Raw genomic sequence first — 25,136 nt, 5'->3', positions numbered from 1 at the left:
CGGTGGGCATATTTTTCCGTTCTGTATTGAGGAGAATTTAGAGTTGGAAAAAGGAATGAAAGGAGAACAGGTGGTAAATATTGCTGAAATGTATAACATGAGAATAATAAACATATTCTTTCACAAAAGAACAGGGAGAAAATGGACCTGAAGAGGTCCAAATGGGGAAACAAAGAATGAAATCAATTTCATTACAGCAGATAAGAATAATCTCATAGCTGTAGCCGGGTCGTTTCCAAAAATGTTAGATTACAGGGTTGTAATAGGAGAAAATTTTCAAGTTTGTCTTGTATTGGATGGCAGAAGAAAGATACAGATGAGTCTGGGGTTTGATTGCAGTTTTATTCTCAAAAGGGAGTTGTTTTGACAAGAGCAGTACTAAGGAGAGGGTGGTTTATGTTAGCTAACGCCGTGCACTCTACTCCTGCCTTTTCTACTGTGCCTCCTCTCATCCTATTGCATCCCGATCCCTTCTGACCAGTCTCTCCAATTTCCCCCGTATATGGCTGGTTGGGTCATGTATGTGGACACGTGTATGAGTCCGTGTGACTTCCATCAGGTGTGTTGTGTGACTTTCCATGACGTCACATTGCGCTGTGTGCGACATTCCCTAGCAAGAATTATCACTGCTGTTTCCTCCAGCTCTCTCGAATTTCAGCTCGACTTTCCTCAAACCTGTATATTGCATATTAACAGCATATTAATGCCTCTAACTGTTATGCAGTGTTATGATAATTATTTTAGTGCCTCTACATCACTCGATCATGCCAAGCTGTTGTACCTACAACAGCATGTACTAACAAATTTCATATTCTGTCATAACATATTAATACATGGTATTCATCACAAAATAGTACAGACACAATAATATTGGAGAAACATTATATATCGTAGCAATATATTGTATGGAGTAAGTACATGGTAGTAAAAATTGAACACAGATTATTGTATTGTTGTGATATAATGTATATATGCATTTATAACATGGTAATATAATGGTAGTACCACGACAGGTCCATAGTAGTCAACTGTATTAAGAATCAGCCATATGAGATGTACCTATCATCTATCTATCTATCTGTCTGTCTGTCTGTCTGTCTATATGTTACCATATACTTTTTCCCTCATTTTCTTTTTTTTCTTTGTATATACAGTATAGATTACAGTATTTACATAATATACGCACTTCACTCACGAAGTCTCATTCCAGTGTTTACTCCTCCTCCCATAAATACTGATTCCAAGTTTACAATCATTGCTTGCATTCTGTGCATAGCCAATAATAATATACTAAATATAATGGAGAAGATTATAAAGACAACTGGAGCTGGGCTGTTCACATAATATGGATTGAACATACACATACTCAGTTCTTCCCAGGGCTTCATTGTTTGATTGATTTATTGCATAGTTTCAAACTTAGGTGAAATCAGCTTAATATTAGTGCTTATGTTTATATCCTCCTTAGGCAGTGGTTGGAAGTGTTTATGTGTGTGATTAAGGATGGCAGGGTGATTGTTTGGAGTTAGGGTGGACAAAGATGGTGTAAGTTCAGCATAATAGTTAGGTGCTGTGTATTTTCCTGGCCCTGACGTATGGGATGATGGTGAATCCGGACAAATTATGAAAACTGATGTATTATTAGTGAAGTTCAAAAACTGCAAATGCCTGATACGCTGATGGTGGGTGAGTTAATATGGAGCAAATGTGAAGTTGCAGAGCTGATGAAAGTCATGAATTCTTAAGATAGCCAATTCACAAGGGACGGTTCCAGTTGGCTGAAACGTGAAGATATACGCAGGACAAAGGTGAACAGCATGTTAAGGATGTACAACACTTGCGTTCAATTGTTGATTCACTAGTGAGGCTGACACTGTCCTTTCTCTTGCAGACCATGATGAGTTCTGTATTGGTGCTGATATTCATGGTGACCAAGGAGTCATTCTTCTTAGAAGGAAAAGGGTATATTTGATAGACTGTGAACAGATTATCTGTTATGAATGGAACATGAACTATTACTGATGTTGGCGTTAGAGTCGCTTCTAAATATGGGTAATATAGCAAGAGATTCCTGTCCTGAAACAAAGATTTCAAACCATGTTTTTATATGCCTTGAATGATTATTTGACGTAGATCGTGAACTGGAAGTTAATGGTGATCTTGCCATTACCAGCATTTGCAATACTGTTTATCAAAGCTTGACTACGAGTCCTGGTTTTGTCTAACTGAAGTATTATTAATTAGCTCATCCAGTCATCCTGAGGTAGAGGACAGTGATGATGCGCATTATAAACTGGCTCTAGGAGATCAGTAACTTTGCTCGTTGTTTCTATTACAGAAGAAGTTTAAATCGATGCCTAGAACATGGAAATGCTCTTTTGTGGCACTTGTAGCAACAGTTGCTTCTATTTTTGTTCATTTGTTATGCAATCTTAATTTCTTTCTGTATGTGTCAATTTCTTCTAGTTTATTGTCATCGTGTGTCTTCAGTTTTTCAGTAGTGTCAGAGGTTACATAATTGCTGGCTAAATTCCTTGCGACCCCTTTTTAAATGATACATATGAATTTCTTCGCCACTCGACAGTGACACTACCTTCTTGGCTGTTCTTTTAATTACTCTGTATGGGCCCTAAAATTTCGGTGATAGTTTATTGTCTCTAGTGTGAATGATGCCATATACAGTGTCACCTACGCTGATAGTTGATTCTTTTGTCTTTTTATTAAAAGACTCCGTCATTTCTTCCTTGGACGTCGATAATTGTTTCTTCACCATTTTGTGTATCTCTTGGAATTCATGCAAACGGAGCTTAGGATAATCGTCATAATTGTATACAGGCAAGTTTTCACCTTCTAGTATTTCGTACGGTAACCGTTTGTCTCTCCCGCAGATAATGAAAAGGGGTGTGTCTCCTATAGACTTGTTTATTGTACCATTAACTGATGCTTCCACTTTGGGAATCCAATCATCCCTGCTTGCAAAATTCTCAATGAGAATGTGTCGTAGCACATTCAACACTTCTTTATTTTGTCTCACTACCAACCCATTGAATGATGGGTGGTAGGCCAAGACACTGACCTTTAATATATTGGATTGTTTACATATTTCCGGTAGGATTTCAGAATTAAATTTACCTCCAATGTCATTTATTAATGACTTTGGTGTGGTGAATCTACAGATAATATGGTCTATGATTACCCTTGCCACTGTTTCTGTTGTTTTATTCTTAATTGGGACCAAAATCACATATCTTGAGAAATGATCTGTGGCAAAGAAGAGATACTGATTATTAATGAAAGATAAGGGTAACTTAAGAAGTCAACTGCGACAACGTCCCACTGTTTGTTAGGCAAGCTACAGGATATATCCCTAGAGATGCAGGTGTTCACATGTAACTTTTGTGTCTTGCACATGACTCGCATCTGTCGATATGTCTGTGTATGTCTTTGTGCAATGATGATCAGAAGCATCCGGGCTTGTCTGACCATTCTGTCTTTCCCAGGATGTCCTGCATGTGGACAATCGTATATTGTCCTTAAAATGTGAGGTATCATTTCATCAGGTACCACAAGTTGTCTGTTAATTCTTCTATGGTTTGGTTGTCCTAGATTGATCCTATATAAAGCACTGTCGACTGTTGTGAATTGTTCGAGTTGTATATGTAGCATGGGTAATTGTATGTCCTCGCTACTCTCTAATTTGTATATACCTTTAGACCACGTTGGATCAAGTCCCTGTGCTTCCGAGATTTCGTCATGGTTTAAGATTTTTCCCTTAGACATGATGATGCAACATGAAATATTGGGTTCCTAGGTAATGCGTCCATGGCTAATTTTATTTTGCCTTGTATACAGTGAATATGTACACTATAATTTTCAATCGTACATTTCCACATTGCTCTCCTCCCAGAGAAAGTTTTCTTGGAGCATGCATGCGAGTGGTTTATGGTCAGTGAAGAGGTGAATTTCGTAACCATATACCAAATCTCTAAACTCTGTAATGCAAAGACCACTGCAAATGCCCCCAGCTCTGTAGTGCAATAATTTTTCTTTGCACCTTTTATTTGTCTGCTAGTAAATCCAATTGGTTGATTTTTTCCACGCTTATCTTCTTGCATCAATACGGCCTCCAATCCTTTAAGAGATACGTCTGTGCAAATTGTTAATGGTTTCTGTGAAATTAGGATAGACCAAGCAAGGTGCACATGTAAGTTTATCTTGTAATTCAATATGTGCTATTTTTGTTCCTCTCCCCACTGAAATACATTTTTTTTTTTCAGTAGGTGGAATAATGGTTCTTGTATGTGAGAGAATTGTTGTATGAATGATGTGTAATATCCTGCTAATCCAGAAAATTGTCTTCCCTCATCCACATTTGTGGTTTCAGGGAAATGCCTTACTGCTTGTATTTTCTCGTCTGAGGTATGTATGCCTTCTGCATCAAGCCTGTGGCCTAAGAATTGTATTTCCTTAACTAAAGGAAGATTTGCATTTAGACAGCTTAATTTTTAAACTAGCAATGGTTAACTTGTGTAGGAGTTGGTCTAATTTCTGTAAATGTTCATCTATTGTGTGTGTTGCAGTTATGGTATCATCCGAGTAGATGAAAATACCATTTCCTAACGTTCCTGATAATACTATATTCATTAATCGTTAGAATGGCATTCTTTTACTCGTATACTGATAATGGCATGTATTTGTTGAAAAAGCCCTGTATTTGTGTGATTCGTCATCTAACTCTATCTGGTAATATCCTTTAAGGAAATCGATTGCGGAAAATACATCATTTTCTAGCCTAAAATTTTGCGAGATGCCACCCAACAATGGCATAGGAAACCAGTCTAGGACTGTGTGTTGGTTTAATTTGCGATAATCAATGACCTTATGCATTTCACCGTTTTGTTTGAGCACAAGGAGACTGATGGCTCAATAAAACCCATTTTTAACATTTCGTCAACATACTGATTGCTAAGGGTGCGCTTGTCTGTCAGTGTTTTTGTATTAAATCCAGTAGATCATTCTTTGCATCAGTATTTCCTGAGTGAATCAAATTCTCTTTTACACACTCTCCGTCTGTTGATTTTATCATACTTGATGGTCCCCCTATTGTTACTTCAAGTATAGGTGCTAGACAAGTCTCTGGATTGCATATACAAGTTCTTTTTTCGATCTGCACATCTTCATTCATCCGATTATTTAGGAATACATGAGTTTCCTCATCATTATTCACTCAAGAGAAGACGTTTTCCAACGAGAGTCCTTTCACTTTCCACGATTCTTGGAAGACAGTACCAGTACCATTCTTCAATTTACTCTTTATAGTGACTTTCATATATGATTTAGGTAGAATAACTAAGTCGTTGATGAGATGTGAGGGAATTAATGTTGGAAGTTTACTGTCACCTCCGTCCCTGGGTAAATGGGATAGTAAGGATGCGAGGGAAGGCTGAGTACTATAGTCTTAGTGATAGCATGTGCATTCTCATTTTCCTTCAGGTCAGACTGAATCGTTCTGCTAAGATGTTTGATAGTTCCAACTTCCTTCGATTCTCTACAAGTGTTGGATGTCATTTCTGTTGAAACTTCCTCTACGAATTCGCTGTCATATTCTGTCTCTTCCATGTGCTGGAGTAATATGATATTCTCTTTCCTCGTGATTCTTAAACCCATCAACATGTTAGCTCTTATTGCTATTTTCTCTACTATGTCGAAATTAGTGGTGATTGTTTTAACAGCCTCTTTAATATTGACATCCAACTGTATCATGCCCTTTACGGTTATTTGTTTCACATCTACAGCATATATGTCTAAATTAGATTCCTCCACGAAGGTTACTTCTCTTCGTATTTCTAAAAATCCTCTCTAATTCCTCTTGTGTTATTAAATTCACTGGTGAGCCTGAATACAAGAATAATGAAATCTTTTGATCTTCATAGGGAGCGGACACATAAATATACTCATTTCCATAATGCTTCCTGTATGCACTCAAGGGTTTGATGTGTGGTTGTTTTCTTGTAGTGGCATGCCCTTCCCCTGACTTAAAAACAAATATAAATCTTTCACCTGTCGAATGTCCTGTGGTTTTATGCCATTTGCAATATGGCTGCATCCCTTTCTCTTTATCTCTATCTTCCTTGTGTTTGATATAACACTCAGCTTTCATGTGATCGGGATTTACACAATAATAACTTAGAATAGGCCTATCTCCCGATCTACCGATATTTCACCCATGTCTGAATTTGTGGCATGTTGTCTCATAAGATCCGCGATCTTATTAAGTTCTTGGGGAATACAAGGCGAAAAATTTAATACCTCCAGAAAATTTCTTCAGGAATCCTATTTTAAATGCTTCATATTTCTGAGCTTGCAAGAGCTTATCAGATCTAAGCAAATCACCAGCTGGGCACCTCCTTGGTTAATCCTAAATGAAAAACAGCTATCTTTTCATTCTCATCTGTTATATGCCTTTTAACCCCTTAACCGCGGGGTGTCACTTTCGTGACGCTCGGGCACAATAGATCATACAGCGGGGTGTCACTTTTGTGATCCTGTGTTATTTTGAATTCTCCCGGGCTTACAAGTGGTGGCTTGTATCATCTATCAGTACTGCCAATGTCCAACACTAGTCAGCACTACAAATCTCATCTGTACTCCCATCCTTTGTTGACAATTTAGCTATTTTTCTCCGTTCCTGACTCCCCTCCCTACCTCCCCTCCATTACTCTCTCCTCTCACCTGCCCGGCCGTGCTGCGCCGAGCAAATCTTCCCCAGAATTTTCCACTGATTACATCCATTGAAATAAGCCCTATGCCCTATTCTTATACAAAATAATATATACCAAAAAGAAATAAGATAAGTGATAGTGCCATACACCTGGAATTGGCTAATTATCACCTGACAACACCTCATGAGCACTCGTTCGCTAATTTCCCATGGTAATTTCCCCTTTGAAATATGCCGTATAATCTATTCTCATAATAAAAATATATATATATTAAAGGAAGGGAGAAGCCTAAGTGATATTTACATTCACCTGGAACTACCTATTTTTTTTTATGTATTGTCGAGATTTCCTACCAATCATTGTTTTAGCATGTACTGCTAATGTCCTACAAAAGTCAGCACTCCTTCTCTCATCTGTACTCCCATCCAATGTTGACAATTTAGCCATTTTTTCCCCATTCTTGACTCCCCTCCCTACCTCTCCTCCATTACCCTCGTTCCCCTCCCCACCTCACCTCCATTATCCTCTCCTCTTGCCTGCCCGGCCCTTCTGTGCTAAAGCAAAGCTTCCCCGGAATTTTCCACTGATTTCATCCATTGAATAAGCCCTGTGCCCTATTCTTATACAAAATAATATATACCAAAAAGAAAAAAGGTAAGTGATAGTGCCATACACCTGGAATTGGCTAATTATCACTTGACAACACCTCATGTGCACTCGTTCGCTAATTTCCCACAGTAATTTTCCCTTTGAAATATGCTGTATAATCTATTCTTGTAATAAAAATATATATAAGAAAGGAAGGGAGAAGCCTAAGTGATATTTACATTCACCTGGAACTACTTATTTTTTAATGTATTATTGAGATTTCCTACCAGTCATTTCTTAGCAGGTAAGTTAGCAGCTGTTACCCTGTTGTCATTGTAAACCCTTACCTGCCCATATATGCCACGTCATTCAGTTCCTTGTCGTCTTCTGAGGTCAAACCATGTCGCACTCGCGCCCCACCATTTCCACCGCTTCTGCGCCCATTGCAAAGGGCCCTGTGACCTCAACCCCTAGAAAAATTCATGGGGGAAGCAGTAAAGGACTAAGTGACTCAGCAGTGGAACGTGAACTTGCTGAATTATCAATGATAATGATGGATAGTGACTTTGATCTTTCGGGAGAATCGTGTGATGAGCCGGGGGAGGAAATCCTGACAGAAACTCCTAGTACGAGTGCTTCAGTGTCCCAAGTTATCCCAAGCTCCAAAGGAAAGGAGCCCTTAGTGCAGCAAGGGAAGGAATTTGGGAAGGGAGTGAAAAGGCGACGGGTTAGCCCCGGAACAATGACCCAGCGTGACCCAGCCCGCCATGAGTCCCGAGGTGAATCACCTCCCCGCTCCCCCAGCCCTACTTCATTAATTTCTTCCTCATCTTCAGAGGAATTTTCTCCTGAGTCTTCGTCCTCAGAGTTGCTACCAGCACCAACAGTGAAGGCAGGCCGTAGGGGAAGAGGTAAATCCCTGACACGTAAAAGTAGAGTAGCAAGTAGAGTAAGGGCTGCTAGTGCTACTTGGCAACCTAGGGTCAGTGTGAGTGACCTTGAAACAGCCCAGTCTGCCTCACAGCCACCCTCCACCCTCACCCACCCTACACCACCATGACAGGGAATCCTGGACGCCTTCGCGTGGATGGAAGGTTCCGATATCGTCCCTGAACATCTACATTTTGATGAGAGTTCCTCAGGGATACAGCCTGCCTTCACTCTTGACAAGGATGCTGAGTGTGTGGACTTCCTTGTGGCCTTCCTTGATGACAAAGTCATATAGCACATATGTGATGAGACAAACAGGTACAAATCACAAAGTCCTGCAAGTGGTGCAAGTGCAGCGAAGATGCAACAGTGGACCATGCTGGGAGTGCAGGAGCTGTATGAGTCCTTCGCCCTCATGCTTCTCACGCCACACTCAAAGAAGCATGGGTTGGAAGAATACTGGTCCATGGAGCCCTTACTACCCTCACCCACCTTCAGTAAGTACATGGCCAGAGATCGCTTCCGGAACATCATGGGAAACCTGCACTTCGCCAACAACGATGTACCTTCCCAAACCGACCCACTCTGGAAGATCCAGGAGATTCTGGGCAGAATGAAGGATAAGTTATGTCATTCTTCCACCCCTTTCAGAGGGTTGTCACAGATGAATCCTTGGTTTTGTTCAGAGGACATCTTAGGTTTGTACAGTACATTCCAAGCAAACACCATCGCTTTGGAATCAAGTTCTTTGTACTGTGCGACTGTAAGAAGAGGTACATCCTAGACTTCGGCATCTATTCACCCAGCACTGTCGACCTGGACAAAACACACCCCCTTGGTTTCTCAGGCTGTGTATTGAAAGTGCTGTTTGAAAGGTATTTTGGTGGGAATCATGTGCTGTATACAGACAATTATTATACAGCACCGAAACTTGCTAAATATCTTTCAGAGCACGGCATCGGCTCCTGTGGCACTGTGAAGAGTAATCGTGCCCACTTCTCCCAATTCCCAGAGGCAGGAAACTCGCAGCGAGGAGATGTGCACCTACGCAAGTCTGAGAAGATGCTTGCAATACGGTGGCATGACAAGAGGGTGGTGCACATGCTCACCACCGTACACAAGGAGGAAATGAAAGACAATGGGAAGGTCGACCGTAGGACAGGCGAACCTGTGAGGAAACCTGATGCTGTCATAGACTATAATATCAACATGCGGCTGGTGGACAAGTCCAACATGATGATTGGAGAAATCGACTGCCTCAGGAAGAACACTAGGTGGTACAGGAAAGTTTTTCTGCATCTCATAGACATGACGATGCTGAACGCCTTCATCCTGTACAAGATGAAGGTAAAGCCACCCAAGTCCTTCTCCCTGAGGTTGTTCACCAGGTCTTGTGTTCAGCAGCTGCTTGAAAGATATGGTAGGGTGACAGCTGCAGGTCCAAGGCGACATGCAGTAAGACTTCCCGACAGACTTGAGCAGAGGGTGTACATGGATCGGCACAGACTGGTGCAAATGCCTGCCACATCCAAGAGGAAGGCTGCGATCCGCAGGTGCCAGGTGTGTGCACATACCACCCGACGCGCACCTGAGCACAAACGCACCTCTTGGCAGTGCGCTGAGTGCCAGGTTTCCCTCTGCATTACCTGCTTCTTTGATTACCACAGCCTGAAGCAGTTCTAAAAGTGCAGGTGGAAAATGTAAATAATGTGTAAGTAATGTGTATATAATGTGTAAATAGCAAGTGAAAGCAATGGATGAAAATATGATGGAACAGTGTAATATTGTTTTATAAGTTACTGCAAGTGACACTGCATTACATAGTGTAAGTAAAATAGAAGTGTAAATATTGAAACTACAATAGAAAATATTAATAGAAACGTAAATAGTTAGTAATATAAGAATATGAGTACAAATACTTGAAGTTATGACAGTGATAGTGAAACCGTGGCTCTCTATGTATTTTACTGAAAGAGGAATTGATTGCCTACAGTGACAATAAACTACTGTTACTGAAGGAAACTTATCGATAAAGACTGAAGATATATATAAGTGTTATATAGTAATAGGAATATAAACTGTGAGCGTTTTTATGAATAATAAATGACAGAACACCAGCGGCGAACGAGAGCAAGTGGGAAGGTCATACGCTCTCGCAATTTTCATTGCTTTCACAGTGTTTTTTTTTTGGAGTATGGATTCCAAACTATTTGAAAATCATAGAATAGTGTTTCTAGTGATAATATCAGGCTGTGATAATCATATTATGGGTTGTCGGGAAGTGTAAAGTGGAGACTTCATCACCCAACTTCAGAGGTCTCCACAAGTCCTACGGTACTCGACGAAGGCTCAACAAACATTCCAGGAGAAAGCTGAAGGTACTCGTATGTGCCATATGCATATTTAATTTTAATATTCTAGGACTAATAACTGATTTTTGGCAAATATTTTTAGAGAATCTGTCGGAGCCCGAATATGCCTGCGGGACACGCAAGTTAGAGCAAAATAAGCCCGCGGTTTAGGGGTTAACAAAAAGTTGTTCACTTATTTAGAAGTGATTGTACATCTGTGCTGTCTTTGTCCGTGTTTGTGAATATTGTTAGATTTTTATCTTCATGATACACAAATACTTGATGTGGGGAAGTTGAACCAGTGGTGTTAGGTCTGCTCGCCGTTGTGTTTGTTTGTTTGGTCAAATTTACCTGAAGTGCCTTGTCGTTATGAGATTGAACTACTCTGTATGTATTTTCGCACCTATGTATCTTACTGTATTTTTCATATGTATGTAGGATTGATCTATAATCTTCACCTTCTACGTCAGAGAAAACTGTCCAAGAAACGTCATTATCCTCAACTGCTCTCACAGGTGATGTGTTTGTTTTTTGACCTCGTGTGCGTGGAGAACTATGTGTGTTAGTTACGTTTTCCTCTCGGTCTACTACCAGTGATTCGGCATTGGATAATTCTAATGCTGTCGCTGGCACGAATATTTGGTGTGTGTGTTTTTTTACATACCGTAATAACACTAATTACTAAATATGAGGCACATATTGCTAAGGAATGTTGCCTAGTTGTACTCACCAAACACTCATTTTATGCATGTGTTAAATGTACAGATAGCAACAACAGTTAGAAGTAAATGAATGACATATACAGTATATACTGTATATATCTCTTATCTCATCTCATCAGCCTTTTGAGTGTCCACTGCAGGACCGGCTTATCCCTACCGAAGTGGGGACGATACAGCCAATGTATCTCTACCAAGTGGCTTAGGCTGTCTAGTAGAGATTGTATGTAGGGTGAGAAATGCTTGTAAGTGTAATTGTTGTGTTAGAGTGGCTTTGGATGTGTGCGTAGTCTGTGAACCAAGTGTAATCGGCCCACGCAAGCCTACTGGGTGCAAGCATACTTTAGCATGCGACACTGGTTCAACCACAGCACTCCTTGTGTCCGCCAATGCAATATGTGGGCAGAAGAACGCTCCCAAAGTTTAGTACCCTGGCGGGGCGCGAACCCTCGTTCTTCAGTGTAAGAAAACGCACACTTTACCACAGAGTATATATATATATATATATATATATATATATATATATATATATATATATATATATATATATATATATATATATATGGACTTAATATAGATCATTGAAGAAGGTATATGTATGTTAGGTTGCATATAAATGAAGTAATAGTGTTATACTACTAGAAAGTAAAAAGGAAAGAGTAAAATAGCTTCTGGAGGGTGATGGAGGGTGGTCGGGGTCAGTTGTGTGTGCAAGCGCATGTCGTAACGTCAAGACATTGTTCTCACGGCCTATTTGTTTATTTCCTCCTAACCCTGTTAGCCTCACTAGACAGAAGGTGTAGGATGCTGCGCAAGCTGTGTACGTAGGTGATGGTTGTTATTCTGGCATCACCATGCCTCATCACCCCGAAGACTCAACGCCGTGGTGATGGAACAGCGGTGAGTAATGGTGAGTAGTGGTGTGCGGTGAGTAATGGTGAGTCAAGGCTGGTGAATGCATGCTTAGGTGTCGTTGTGTTGTCTCTCCCCAGTCACAACACTAAATCAGCGTCTCCACTCTCCGCTTTGTTGTTTGTTCACTCTACTTCCATCTCATTGCCTTGGGTTACTCACATTCTTAATTGTATATCTTCTTCTTGTTATGATTAACTTGTGGGCTTGTGATTACTTGTACAGAGTTTAATTGTAGTTTCTTGTTGCATGGTGCGAACTTGTAGCCGGCCTTGGTTACCGTCTCATCTGCTTGTAGTTTACTTGTAGAATCGTAATATCTTGTTTTGATTGTAGCGTTGATTCTCAATTTGTTCGCTGATCGTTGATAGAGACGATAATCGGCTTCGTTTACCGCTGTCGTTTATCACTGTAGTTGTTCAGGGTAGTCAGTTGCCGCATAGAAAGTCGTAAGACGTTGTGTGGTGAGAACTTGTAGTAGTTCTTGTTTTCTGTGTTCTTAATGTAGACACAACTGTAGAATTGTCATATCTCGTGCTGAATGTAGAGCTAAAATCGTAGATTCTTGTAGTTTGTCGTGAATCGTAGAACTGAAGCTCATTCCAGGATGTTGATTGTTAATAACATCGTTAGGTCGATTGTCGTCTTGGTTCGTAGGATTGCTGCGACCCAAAATCTCATAGCTGTAGCCGAGACGTTTCCAAAAATGTTAGATTATAGGGTTGTATGAGGAGAGAATTTTCAAGTTGGTCGTGCTGTGGATGGCAGGAGAAAGATAAAGATGAGTCTGGGGTTGACTGCAGTTTTATTCTCAAAAGGGAGTTTTTTTTGACAGAGCAGTACTATGGTCAGACTCAAATATGAAGTCGGTTTGGGTGGGGCCCGCGCGGGGATTTCCCTCTCTACAGCTCTGCCAAACCTCCTCTCTCTCTCTCTCTCTCTCTCTCTCTCTCTCTCTCTCTCAGTTGATTGAGAAAGTTTTTATATATTTATAAGTTTTGTTTTCTTCTATATTGTTTCGACCTTTTTTCCACACCACCACTGAGGTAAAAGTCTTGGCGCGTTTTTTTTATAGAGGCTTCCCCAGTAGGCATAAGTCCTCTCTGATCTTTAATCAGACAATTCATCCTCCGAGCTTTCTGATATGTTGATTAAGAATGAATCCACGAAATGGTCGACTGCTACGTCTTGCTGTGAATCTTCTTCTTGCTGTTGTTCAGCATGCTGCACTGCTTTCATCCAGTTATTCGGTGTTACATGATTCAAAGCTTCTTTGGCAAGACGTTTAAGATCAACCATTTTGAAGGTGTTTGCCTTGGCTATATAGGTCTTCACCTGAGCCCAAATGAGCTCAATAGGGTTGTACTGACAATGGTACGGTGGTAATCTTATGACCCGATGCCCTGCTTCTTCAGCAATTGTGTCAATTACATACTTTGTGCCAGTATCAAACTTCTTTGCAAGTTCATACAGCTCGTGTTTTAAGAGATTGTCGCTGGGCCGTACTCCCTTCTTGATAAGCCAGTCCCTTATATCCGATTTTCTCCAGGACGAGGTTGGTTTTTTTTCAAGTTGGACTGAATGATAGGAAGCGTTATCCATAACAATTACAGAGTTTGGTGAAATGTTTGGTATTAGTTGATTCCTGAACCAGTCTTCAAAAAGTGTTGAATTCATCTGATTATGGTAGTCCCCATCGTTTTTTGCTTGAAATATCAACTCAGCATTGTTAACAAAGCCATTTCTCATTCCAGCATGCACAATAATTAAACGACGTCCTTTTCCAGTCGGTTGCTGTATTCCAGTGGCTTGTGGGGATGCAGTGTCAGTCCAGCATTTTCCAACTGTATAATTTTGATTTACCCAAGTTTCGTCAAGATACACAATGTTCTGGGAAGACACTTTGACCTGCCGAATTTCTCTCAAAAATCTGGTCCGAGCTGCTGCTACATCGCTCCTTTCCATAAGGAACTTTCGGCCATCAACTTTTGTATATTTGAAGCCCATCTGCAAGAGAATCCTGCGAAGAGACTCGTTGCTTCCGTTGAAAGATATGTTTTCCTTGAGTTCTTCGTAAATCTTGTGCAATGTAGGAATTTCATGCCTTTCATAGAATCCCGGGACAGTTCTTCTGACCACACGCTTGTCGAAATCGTCGAGATTCGTTACAGTTGCACTGCGCTTCTTTTTTGGTGACGAGAATACAGGTTGTTCTGGTGACATTTGTGTCACACAAGCTTTATTAAATTTGGAGCAGATTCTTTGGACTGTTTTTTCGCTAACATTGGTAGCTTTGGCAGTGCGAGCAACTGCTCCTGAAGGTGGAATTATAAAGTCTCCAATAGCCTTTTCTTCTAAAAAATACTTGTTCACATTGTAAATAAGTTCTTTCTCCCGACTGTGGAGCACACGAGAGCTAGTCGGAGTAGCTGCCATCGTGGGTGGAGATCAGGGAGGAAATGACCGGTCACCTGTAGTCTGAGGTGGGTGTCCTTGACCTCTGGCAACGTCGGAAAGCGACGTTGTCACGTGGTGTGGAATTTATACAAATCATTGTTATTATCATAAAAAGCGACACATTCATAGCACTATATAGCCTTATTTAATATATTTAATAAGTACAGAATATTTAATATACAATTTCAAATAGTAAATAGCTGACGTATGACAGAGAGAGAGATAGGTACTGGGGTTGATGAGGCAGAGCTGTAGAGAGGGAAATCCCCTCTCGGGCCCCACCCAAACCGACTTCATATTTGAGTCTGACCATAAGGTGAACGCGGTTTATACTAGCTAACGCCATGCCCGCTACTCCTGCCTTTTCGACCCTGCCTCTTCTCTCTCCCATCGTGTCCCAACCCCTTCCAACCAGTCTTTCCAATTTCCCCCGTCTATGACTGGTTGGATCATATGTGTAGGCACGTGTATGAGTCTGTAGTGATTTCCATCAGGTGTGTGACATTCCCTAGCTGGAATTTCCACTGCAGTTTCCTCCAGCTCTCTCGAATTTACGTACGACTTTCCTTAAACATCTATATTACATATTAACAACATAATAATGCTTCTAACTTTAATGTACTGTATTATAGCATTTTAGTGCCTCTGCAATAACACGATCACAAATGTCACAGTTATCAACAAAATAAATACAGGAAGTGACCATAAAATGGTGGGTTGCACAGCTAAATTCAGTTTTAGAAGTGAAAAGAAGGAAATGATTAAAAGTATAAAGATATCCCCAATAAAAGTAAACGAAAACAAAGCAGACTTTCACATGGAAATAACGAGCAGATTTAAGGCTGTAAGTAATGCTGAATGTGACACTGATGAGTTGAATGACAGACTACCACAACAAAAGTGCTATGAGAATCAGTGGAGGTATTAGGGAAACCTAATACAACTAAAGCCAAGAAGTATTCGGAAAAGACACTCAAGCTTATGAAAAAAAAGGAAATGAAAGTGAAAGCAAAGAATGTTAAAACAGAACGAGCGGAAATAAATAAGCTTATCAACACGGGACAAAGAGAAGAAAAAAGAAAGAGAAACATGGATCACATCAAAGAAATCATCAAAACACGAGAAAGTCCGAAACAGGTCCGAAGTGAAATGGCGCTAGGAAAGCAACATATACTGTCTCACCGGAGACAAAAACGGTGAAGTCATTAAATGCAGAGATAAAATGGCGAAGAGAGTTGAAGAATTATACAAAGAACTGTATGCATCAAAGACAGTAGTACTAATAGCTAACATTTCAGTCGACACAAGTGAAATACCTGAGGTAACACCAGATTAAGCAAAAATTTTTCACAAAAATATGAAAAGAGGGAAGGCTTTGGGGGAAGATCGAATAGTACCAGATTTACTGTTGGATGCAAGAGTGGAAGTAAAAAACAGGCCTGCCCACTTACAGTATGTACTCACTGTATAAAAAAGATGAAAATTCCCAAAACATTGTTTACTGCAATAGTTATTTTACTTTACAAAAAGGGCGACTCAAAAGATCTTAGTAACTATCGACCCATTAGCTTATTATCAGTCATTTACAAACTCTTCACTAAAGTCTTTACGAACAGAATAACAACAAATTTGGAAGAAAACGGACCTCATGAACAGGCAGGATTCCGAAGCGGGTATTAGACTATTGATCATCTACACACAGTGAATAAGCCAAAAGAGAAAACTATAGAATTTTATCAACCACTGTGCATACGTTTTATTGATTACGAAATGGCTTTTGACTCAGTGGAGTACTTAGCAATTATAAATTCATTGCGAGAACAAGGAGTAAGAAAAATAAGATTGAGAAGGGCATGCATCAGGGAAATACAGTTTCACCAAAATTATTTACAGCATGCCTAGAAAGTATTTTAAGAAAGATAGACTGGGAGGACAAAGGTGTAAACTGTCTGACTCACTTCGTCTTCATTTCTGCAACATTTGCGGCCTTTCCTTTAACTTTCTCTCTGTTGAACACCACCTCTCCTCCTCTAAACCTCACCTTCTATTCTTAACCGAGACTCATCTGTCTGAGGCAACTGACAGGAAACCCTTTTCCGTATCCTCCCACTTTCTCTATACTTATTTCAAAGCCAAAGGTGGCTGTTGTGTATGTACGCATATGTACGCAACGACTTATATTGCTCTCATGTTCCTGAACTTGATTTTTCTGAATTCTCTACTCTCTGACTTCGGCTGTCTCTGACTAAATATATCTGCGCTGTTTATTTATCTCCTAATTCTATTGACTATCAAAAATTCTTCGAATATCTTACTTCTACGATGGAACACATTCCATCCATTTCCCCTTTCTCTGAAATATCCATTCTGGGAGATTTCAATGTTCATCACCACCTTTGGCTCTCCTCTCCTTTCACTGATCCACCCGGTGAACAAGCCTACATCTTTTCTATCCTCAATGACCTAGAGTGGCTTGTACAGCACCCTACCCGTATCCCTGACCGCCTTGGGGAGAGCTCCAATATACTTGATCTCCTCCTTATATCTAATCCTTCTTCTTACACTGTTAATCTTTCCTCTCTGTTGGGCTCCTCCGATCACAACCTTATCACCTTAACCTGTCCTATCACTTCGGTATGGCCTGTGGACCCTCCAAAGAAATGTCGGCTGTGGCACTTTGAAGCTGCAGGCTGGGAGGCCCTCAGGCAGTACTTCTTTGGTTTTCCCTGGAATGATTATTACTTCCATGGCCAGGAGCCATCTGAGTGTGCCTTGCGCATTACAGAGGTTATTCTTTCAGGCATGGAAGCATACATTCCCTTCTCTTAACCTTTGACTAAATGCAAGAAAGCTTTGGTTTAATCACACTTGTTCTAATGGCGTCCACAGCAAGGAGAGGGCCTGTAAGAGGTACCAGAGCCAACCCACCCCTGAATCACATCTGTTTTATATTTCTGGCCAGAATCGTGCTAAGTCTGTTCTTCGGCCTGCTAAAAATAATTTCATCCATACTAAATGCTCTCAGCTCTCCAACTCGAATTCTTCCCGCTCCTTCTGGAAACTTGCCAAAAACCTTTCTAACAACGTTACCTCATCATCCTTCCCTCTCCTTTTCTACTTTGATGGCTCTGTAGCTATTTCTTCTACTGATAAAGCAGATCTCTTCGCTCAGAGTTTCTCCTCCAATTCTATCTTAGACTATTCTGGTGCTGTTCCTCCATCACTTCCCCCCTCTGACTTCCTCATGGCTGACATTAAAATGTCTTCAGCTGATGTATTTTCTGCCATCACTGGCCTCAATACTGACAAGGCTTATGGGCCTGATGGAGTTCCTCCTGTTGTCTTCAAGAACTGTGCTTCTGTGCTTACACCCTGCCTAGGTAAACTTTTTCACCTTTGTCTTTCAACTTGTATCTTTCCTTCTTGCTGGAAGTTTGCCCTCATTCAGCCAGTCTCAAAGAAGGGTGACCATTCCCAACCCTCTAACTATCGTCTAGTTGATTTAACATCCTGTGTCTCAAAACTTTTCAAGTCTATTCTTAACGGAAAAATTTAAATCATCTTTCCTAACACAACCTTCTGACCGTCAGTATGGGTTCCGTCAGGGACGCTCCACTGCCAATCATTTCACCAACCTTCCAGACTCCTAGTCATCCTCCTTTCACGACTTTGGCAAAAGCTTTGCCATTGCACTTGATATCTCAAAGGCTTTCGATAGAGTCTGGCATAAATCTTTAATATCCAAACTGCCCTCTTACGGTTTCTATCCTTCTATCTGTACCTTCATCTATAGCTTCCTTTCTGGTCGTTCTATAGCTGCTGTTGTAGACGGCCATCGTTCTTCTAGATCTATGAACAGTGGTGTTCCTCAGGGCTCTGTCCTATCACCAACTCATTTCCTTTTATTCATCAATGATCTTCTGAGCTGTACATCTGACCCTATCCACTCATATGCTGATGATTCCACCCTTCAGCTTTCCATTCGGTTCCTGGAACGTCCATCTCAGCAGTTACTTCAACAAACAAGGGATGAGGCTATGGCACACCTAATGTCTGACTTGGCGCGTATCTCTGACTGGGTTAAAAAAAAAAAATCTTGTTATTAATTCATCAAAGACTCATACTGCCTCTCTTGTAAAGTCTGCTTCCACGAGATTAGATGCACTAAGCAGACTCCATTCCTTCTTTTCCCCTGCACAGTTGTTGACTTTACACACAGGTTTTATTCGCCCCTGTGTAGAATACAACTCTTATGTGAGGGGTGGCTCCCCACATACAGCTCTTCTCAATAGGGTGGAGTCAAAGGCTATTCATCTCATTAACTCTCCTCCTCTTACTGGCTCCCTTCAACCTCTGTCTCTTCATCGCACTGTTGCATTTTTATCTCGTTTCCATCGTTACTTCAATGGTCACTGCTCCACTGAACTGTCTGGTTACATCCCTCCACCTGTACGACGGGTGCACAGCACCCGTCTAGCATCAAACTCTCTTCCATTTTCTGTCCAACTCTCTAATGCACGAGTTAACCGTTACTTCCAGTCCTTCATTTATGCAACAGGTCAACTCTGGAACTGTCTCCCCCTGTCTGTATTTCCTACTTCCCATGATCTCCAGTCTTTCAAATACAGTGACTCCAGGCATCTCAAAATGAACGGATCTTGAATTTGGCGCTCTTTTGTACTTTTTTTTTTTTTTTTCATGGAGGGAACTGTTTACGGACTCCTAGCCTTTGGTTCCTTCTTCCTTGCATTAAAGAAAAAAATAGATGAAGATGTGCTAAACCATTAAAGTTTTGCAAATGACATTGTCCTGATATCAGAAACAGCAAAGACATTGCAAGAAATGTTAAGTGACCTCAGCAGAGAAATCTCAAAGTAGGGGTAAAACTAATGTTTAATCCACATACACCAACGTGCATCATGAGAATAAACGAAGAAATTCTTGAAGAAGTCGAAGAGTATCATTGCTAGGGGTAAATTCTAAAATTAACGAAAGACCATGATAGTGAAATAAAAAGACGCAATACGTTTGGATGGAAATCTTTTGGTAAAGAAAAAGACATTACGAGAAGTAGTTTGCCGATATGTATGAAACGAAAAGTATGTAACGAATGTGTATGTCCAGCTATGATGTACGGTTGCGAGACCTGAAAATTAACTAAATCGATGGAAAATAAACTAATTCGTTCTCAGTGATTAATGTAAAGGTCAATGTTGGGAACATCTTTAAGGGACAGGAAAAGATCAACTTGGGTGATAGAACAGACTAAAGTCAAAGATATTATAGAAGTTATAAAAGAATAAAAATGGAGGTGGGCAGGCCATGTAGGAAGAATAAGGGATAACCGATGTAGCAACAGGCTGACTGACTGGACACCAACATATTGTAAACGTAGCACAAAAAGGCCAGACAGGAGGTGGAGAGATGAGATTAGGATATTTTCAGAGAAAACGTGGCAGAGATTAGCTCAGTCAAGGAGTTCGTGGAGAAGGTTGAGGAAAGCCTTTGTTCAGCAGTGGATTGTAATGGCTGATGATGATTATATATATATATATATATATATATATATATATATATATATATATATATGAGAGAGAGAGAGAGAGAGAGAGAGAATTTTCAGGGAAAACGTGGCAGAGATTAGCTCATTCAAGGAATTCGTGGAGAAGGTTGAGGGAGGTCTTTGTTCAGCAGTGGACTTGTAATGAGGCAAGTGAGCACACCCATTGAGGTATGTGCGCTCCTAAGCAAGTTATTTCTCAGAATGGTCAAAAACAGGTTTTGATTTTTTCATTTTCTTAATTTTTCAAAGTTTGAATACGGAGCAGAGTCACTGGTTCAACTTTAACAAGTGTTACCCAACCATTTTATCAAGAACAGTGACCAGAGGACGGAGCATTGACGGAAATTTTGGACGATACACTACATTGGAACACTAAGGGTAAGTTACCTAACAATAAATATTCCTAGGGTACTCTATTTAGGCTCATTAATTATGTATATCCTAAGGTAGATTATGCTATAATTGTAAGTTGCTAGGTCTAAGCATTAGTAAGTAGCGAGTCATGAATGAATGGTGGGGTAACTGCGCAAATTTTCATGGGGTAAACACGCACATGGTGGTATTGCCTACAAATTACTATCTAAATGAATTGGTTCATGCCTTATTGCCTACATTTCAACCTCTAGAGCATAACAAAACAGAAACAATCCAAATACTATAATATCTATCTGTCAATGCAATTTATTTCTCATGTTTTTGCTGATGGTGCGACACTGCTTGAGAAAAACAGACCCCTTGCAGGAGCACCGTTACTCCTCCGAGGACCTGTTTGAGACTATCAGGCGTGTAAAAGCAGGAGAACCCGTCAAGAGCTTTTCACGACTTCTACACATCCCTACATATTGGTGCACGTCCCTCTGGCGGGCAAACCTAGAAAACTGGTGCCAAAAGGAAGCTGAGAGTATCTGAATCCGACTCCGACAGTATCCCGGAAGAGAATCTTTCATAAGTGAAGTGGACATGCCAGAGATTTTTCTAGAGTATGAGGAGGAGGAAAGTTCAGGGAAGGGATCAGAAGCAGAAGAAAGAGAAGAGGAGGATCGAGAAGAGGAAGGAAAAGAGAAGGAGGGAAGAGAAGTGGGAGGAGAAGAGAAAGTGAGCAAGACCAAGGAAATAAAGATGGTGTATGTTATTGTGAAGTATACTGGCAAGAAAGCTAATTCAGACTATCATTTTGTTGGAAGAGTGCTAGGGATGGAAGTAAGTGGAGAAGTGTCAACGAAGTATTTCAAACGTGATTACAACGTGTCAGGAGGTGAATTTTCATACTTTATAGAGCCATAAAATCGGGACATTTGGTCTACTGATGTAACTGCTGTTGTTAAGTGTTTGCCTAAGCCCTACTTTATTAAAGACAAACTTTTGCTTTAAGGCTTCAGAAATGATTTGCATAGCCATGCGTTAGTAAATGCTTTACGTTTTCTTATGTTTTCTTTCTTTTCATCTTTTTTTGCTTGTGTGTGTACTGTTTTACCTTTGTATGGCCAGTGAGGTGGCGCGTAATACAAATACAATACAAATAATGCATTTAAGGTATGAATAGGATTGTTCAAATATGATTAAGTGTACTTAAATTTTAAGAAAAAAAAAAAACATGTTGCGCACTTACCCCCAACCCTGGGATATTATGCGCGACAATATGTATATATATTTTTTTTTTTTCACTACTTACCACATGAATATTTTCAGAAACATTTCACTAAGTGCTAAAAGTTGCTCTATTAATAAACAAGAAAAACATCTCACTTTTTTCAGTTTCCTCCTAGAACTCTTCCCATAGGTAAAAAGCCTTAAAAAAAAGTGCGCACTTTACCCACTTTTCTATATTATATATATATATATATATATATATATATATATATATATATATATATATATATATATCATCATCATCATCATCAGCCGTTGAGGTCCACTGCAGGACCGGCCTATCCCTCCCGAAGCAGGGACGATACAGCCAATGTATCTCTACCTAGTGGCTTAGGCTTTCTGGTAGAGACTGTATGTAGGGTGAGAAGTGCTTGTGAGTGTGACTGTAGTGTTGTAGTGGCTTTGGATGTGTGTGTAGTCTGTGAACCAAGTGTAATCGGCCCGCCTTAAGCCGATTGGGTGCAAGCATACTAGTATGCGACACTGGTTCAGCCACAGCACCCCTTGTGTCCGCCAAAGTAGCAAGTGGCTTGGAGAACGCTTCCCAAAGTTTTTACAACTCTGGCGGGAGGCGAACCTCCGTTCACCAGCGTGCAAAACGCACACTCTACCACAGAGGCTCCATATATATATATATATATATATATATATATATATATATATATATATATATATATATATATATATATATATATATATGGATGGATGGAAAGCTGTAACAAGGAGAGCTGAATCTTTTATTTCATAGGCTCTTGGGAGTAGCTTCTAACCATCCTCCTTTGCTGAGCGTTTTCAGTGTTTCAGTGACAGGGACAATAGGTCAGCATACTCTCTTATACAATTTCCTCAAACTGTCAACACCAAACTACAGTGGATGCACATTACACACCACATTTATTCTAAAATTAGGATCATCTCAGCACCCAGCCATAGAGTCCCTTGGTGGGGAGGGCAAAAATGCCTCCACCATCCGCCCCTCTCTCGGTGACGGTCATGAGAGATGCATGAAACCACTGTGACTCACTTCTTGTTCATTTCTGCAACATTTCTGGCCATTAATGTTTGCTTCCTCGAAACCTCACCTCTCTTCCTCACCAAGACTCATTTGTCTTAGGCAACGGATTGCAAACTCTTCTCTGTACCCTCCTTTCTCTGAACTCACTTCAGAGCCAAAGATGGCTGTTGTGCATACGTAGACAACAACTTAATATTGCTCTCGTGTTCCTTAACATGAGTATTCTGAATTCTCTACTTTCTTCGATTATCCTGTCATTCTCTGACTAAATAAATTTGTGCTGTGTGTTTTCCTCTAAGTCTTCTGATAAGAATTTTTTTTTTTAAGTATCTTACTTTTAAGATGGAATACATCCTGTCAATTTCTCCGTTTTCTGAAATCTCATTTCTTGTTATTTAAATGGTGACAACCACCTTTGGGTTTCTTCTCATTTCAATGATCCACCTGGTGAACAAGCCTACATTTTTTCCGGCCTTACTGACCTAGAGCAGCATGTACAACACCCTATCTGTTTCCCTGACTGCCCTAGAGAGAGTTCCAACAAACTTTACCTTTTCCTTACCACTAATCCCTCAGCTTATGCCGTTAATCGTTTCTCTCTGTTGGGCTCGTCCGATGACAAACTTATCACCATAATCAGTCCTATCACTTCAGTAAAACCTGTGGATCCTCACAAGAAGTGGCGGCTGTGGCACTTTGTAGCTGCTGATGGGCAGGCCTTCATCCAGTACTTCCTTGATTTTCCATGGCCGAGAGCCATCTGAGAGTGCTTCTTGCATTATGGAAGGTATCTTCATCGGCAAGAAAGCATACATTACTTTCTTTTATCGTGTGACTAATGAAAAAAAAAATGGTTTAATCACAGTCGTTCAATTGATCTCCACAACAAAGAGAAGGCCTCGAACAGGTCCCGGGCCCATCTCACCCCTAAATCTCGTTTATTTTATGCCCCTGCCTAGAATTATATTAAGTCTGTTCTTCACTCTGCAAAAAATAATTTTATTTGTACTTAATGCTCTGAACTCTCTGGCCTCGTCTGGCACACTGACATCAATCCTTCTAACAACTTTACTTCATCTTTCTCTTCTCTTTTCCGCTCTGATGACCTAGTAGCTTTTTTCTTCTACTGATGAAACAGAACTCTTCACTTAGACATTCTCCTCCAATTTCACCTTAGACCATTCCGGTACTATTCATCCATCATTTCCCCCCCCCCCCCGACATCCTCATGTCTGACATTTATTGATGTGCTCTGTTATCACTGGCCTCAATACTAACAAGGCATATGAGCCTGATGGGGTCCCTTCCTTTTTCTTCAAGAACTGTGCTTCTGTGTTTCACCCTGCCTAAGTTAACTCTTTCGCCTTTGTCAACTTGTACCTTTCTTTCTTGCTGGAAGTTTGCTCTCCTTCAGCTTGTTCCAAAGAAGTGTGACCATTCCCACTCCTTTCACTATTGCACAATTGATTAACATACTGTATTTCTAAAGTTTTTGAGTCTATTTAAAAATATGAAAAAAGGACCTCTTGAATCATCCTCTTTCCGATGGTCAGTATGTTCTGCCAGAGATGCTCCACTGGCGATCGTATCACATCTCTTTCCGGCTCTTGTTATCCTCCTTTCGGGACTTTGGTAGAAGTTTTGCCATTGCTCTTTAAATATCATGGGCTTCAATCGACCCGGGCATAAATTTCTTAAATCCAAAACGCCCTCTTATCGTTTCTGTCCTTCTGTTTGTGCCTTCATCTCTAACTACTTTTATGGTCGCTCAGTAGTTGCTGTTGTAGACGGCCACCGTTTTTCTCCAACAGCTACGAGTATCAATAGTGGTGTTCCTCATGGCTCTTTCCAATTACCAACTTTTTTCCTTCTATTCTTCACTGACACTGTAAGATGTACATCTAACCCTATCCAATCGTACGGTGATGACACCATCTTTCACCTTTCTGTCCACCTTCCATAGCATCCATCACATCCGCTAGTTCAACAAGCAAGGGATGAGACTATGGCATATTTAATGTTTATCTTAGCCCATATCTATGGTTAAATAAAAAGTAATGGTGTTTTTAATGCATCAAAACTCAGTCCTTACATCTTTCAGCCCATAAAAATCTGCAGGATTATCCTGTAGTTTTTAATAATATCTATCTGAATCCTCCCTCATAATTGATCGTACTTGGGATTTCATTCTCTCGGGATTTATCTTGGAACGATCTTGTAACCTCTCTT

General features: G+C 40.4%; 1 protein-coding gene across 1 annotated transcript in view; it reads right to left on the bottom strand.

Annotated features, from left to right (window-relative positions):
• Window positions 1-13,332: 13,332 nt before the first annotated feature.
• LOC145390370 (uncharacterized) overlaps window positions 13,333-25,136 on the bottom strand; it is a 93,193-nt gene continuing 81,389 nt past the window's right edge. The window contains exon 3 of the mRNA XM_080265318.1: window positions 13,333-14,435. Coding sequence (XP_080121444.1) covers window positions 13,333-14,435 — 1,103 coding nt within the window. The remainder of the gene's footprint in view (window positions 14,436-25,136) is intronic.

Source organism: Coenobita brevimanus, chromosome 14 (assembly GCF_032717465.1).
Source record: "Coenobita brevimanus isolate Jiangsu-jjx chromosome 14, ASM3271746v2, whole genome shotgun sequence".
NCBI lineage: Eukaryota > Metazoa > Arthropoda > Malacostraca > Decapoda > Coenobitidae > Coenobita > Coenobita brevimanus.
This window is presented reverse-complemented; position numbering and strand designations above follow the sequence as displayed.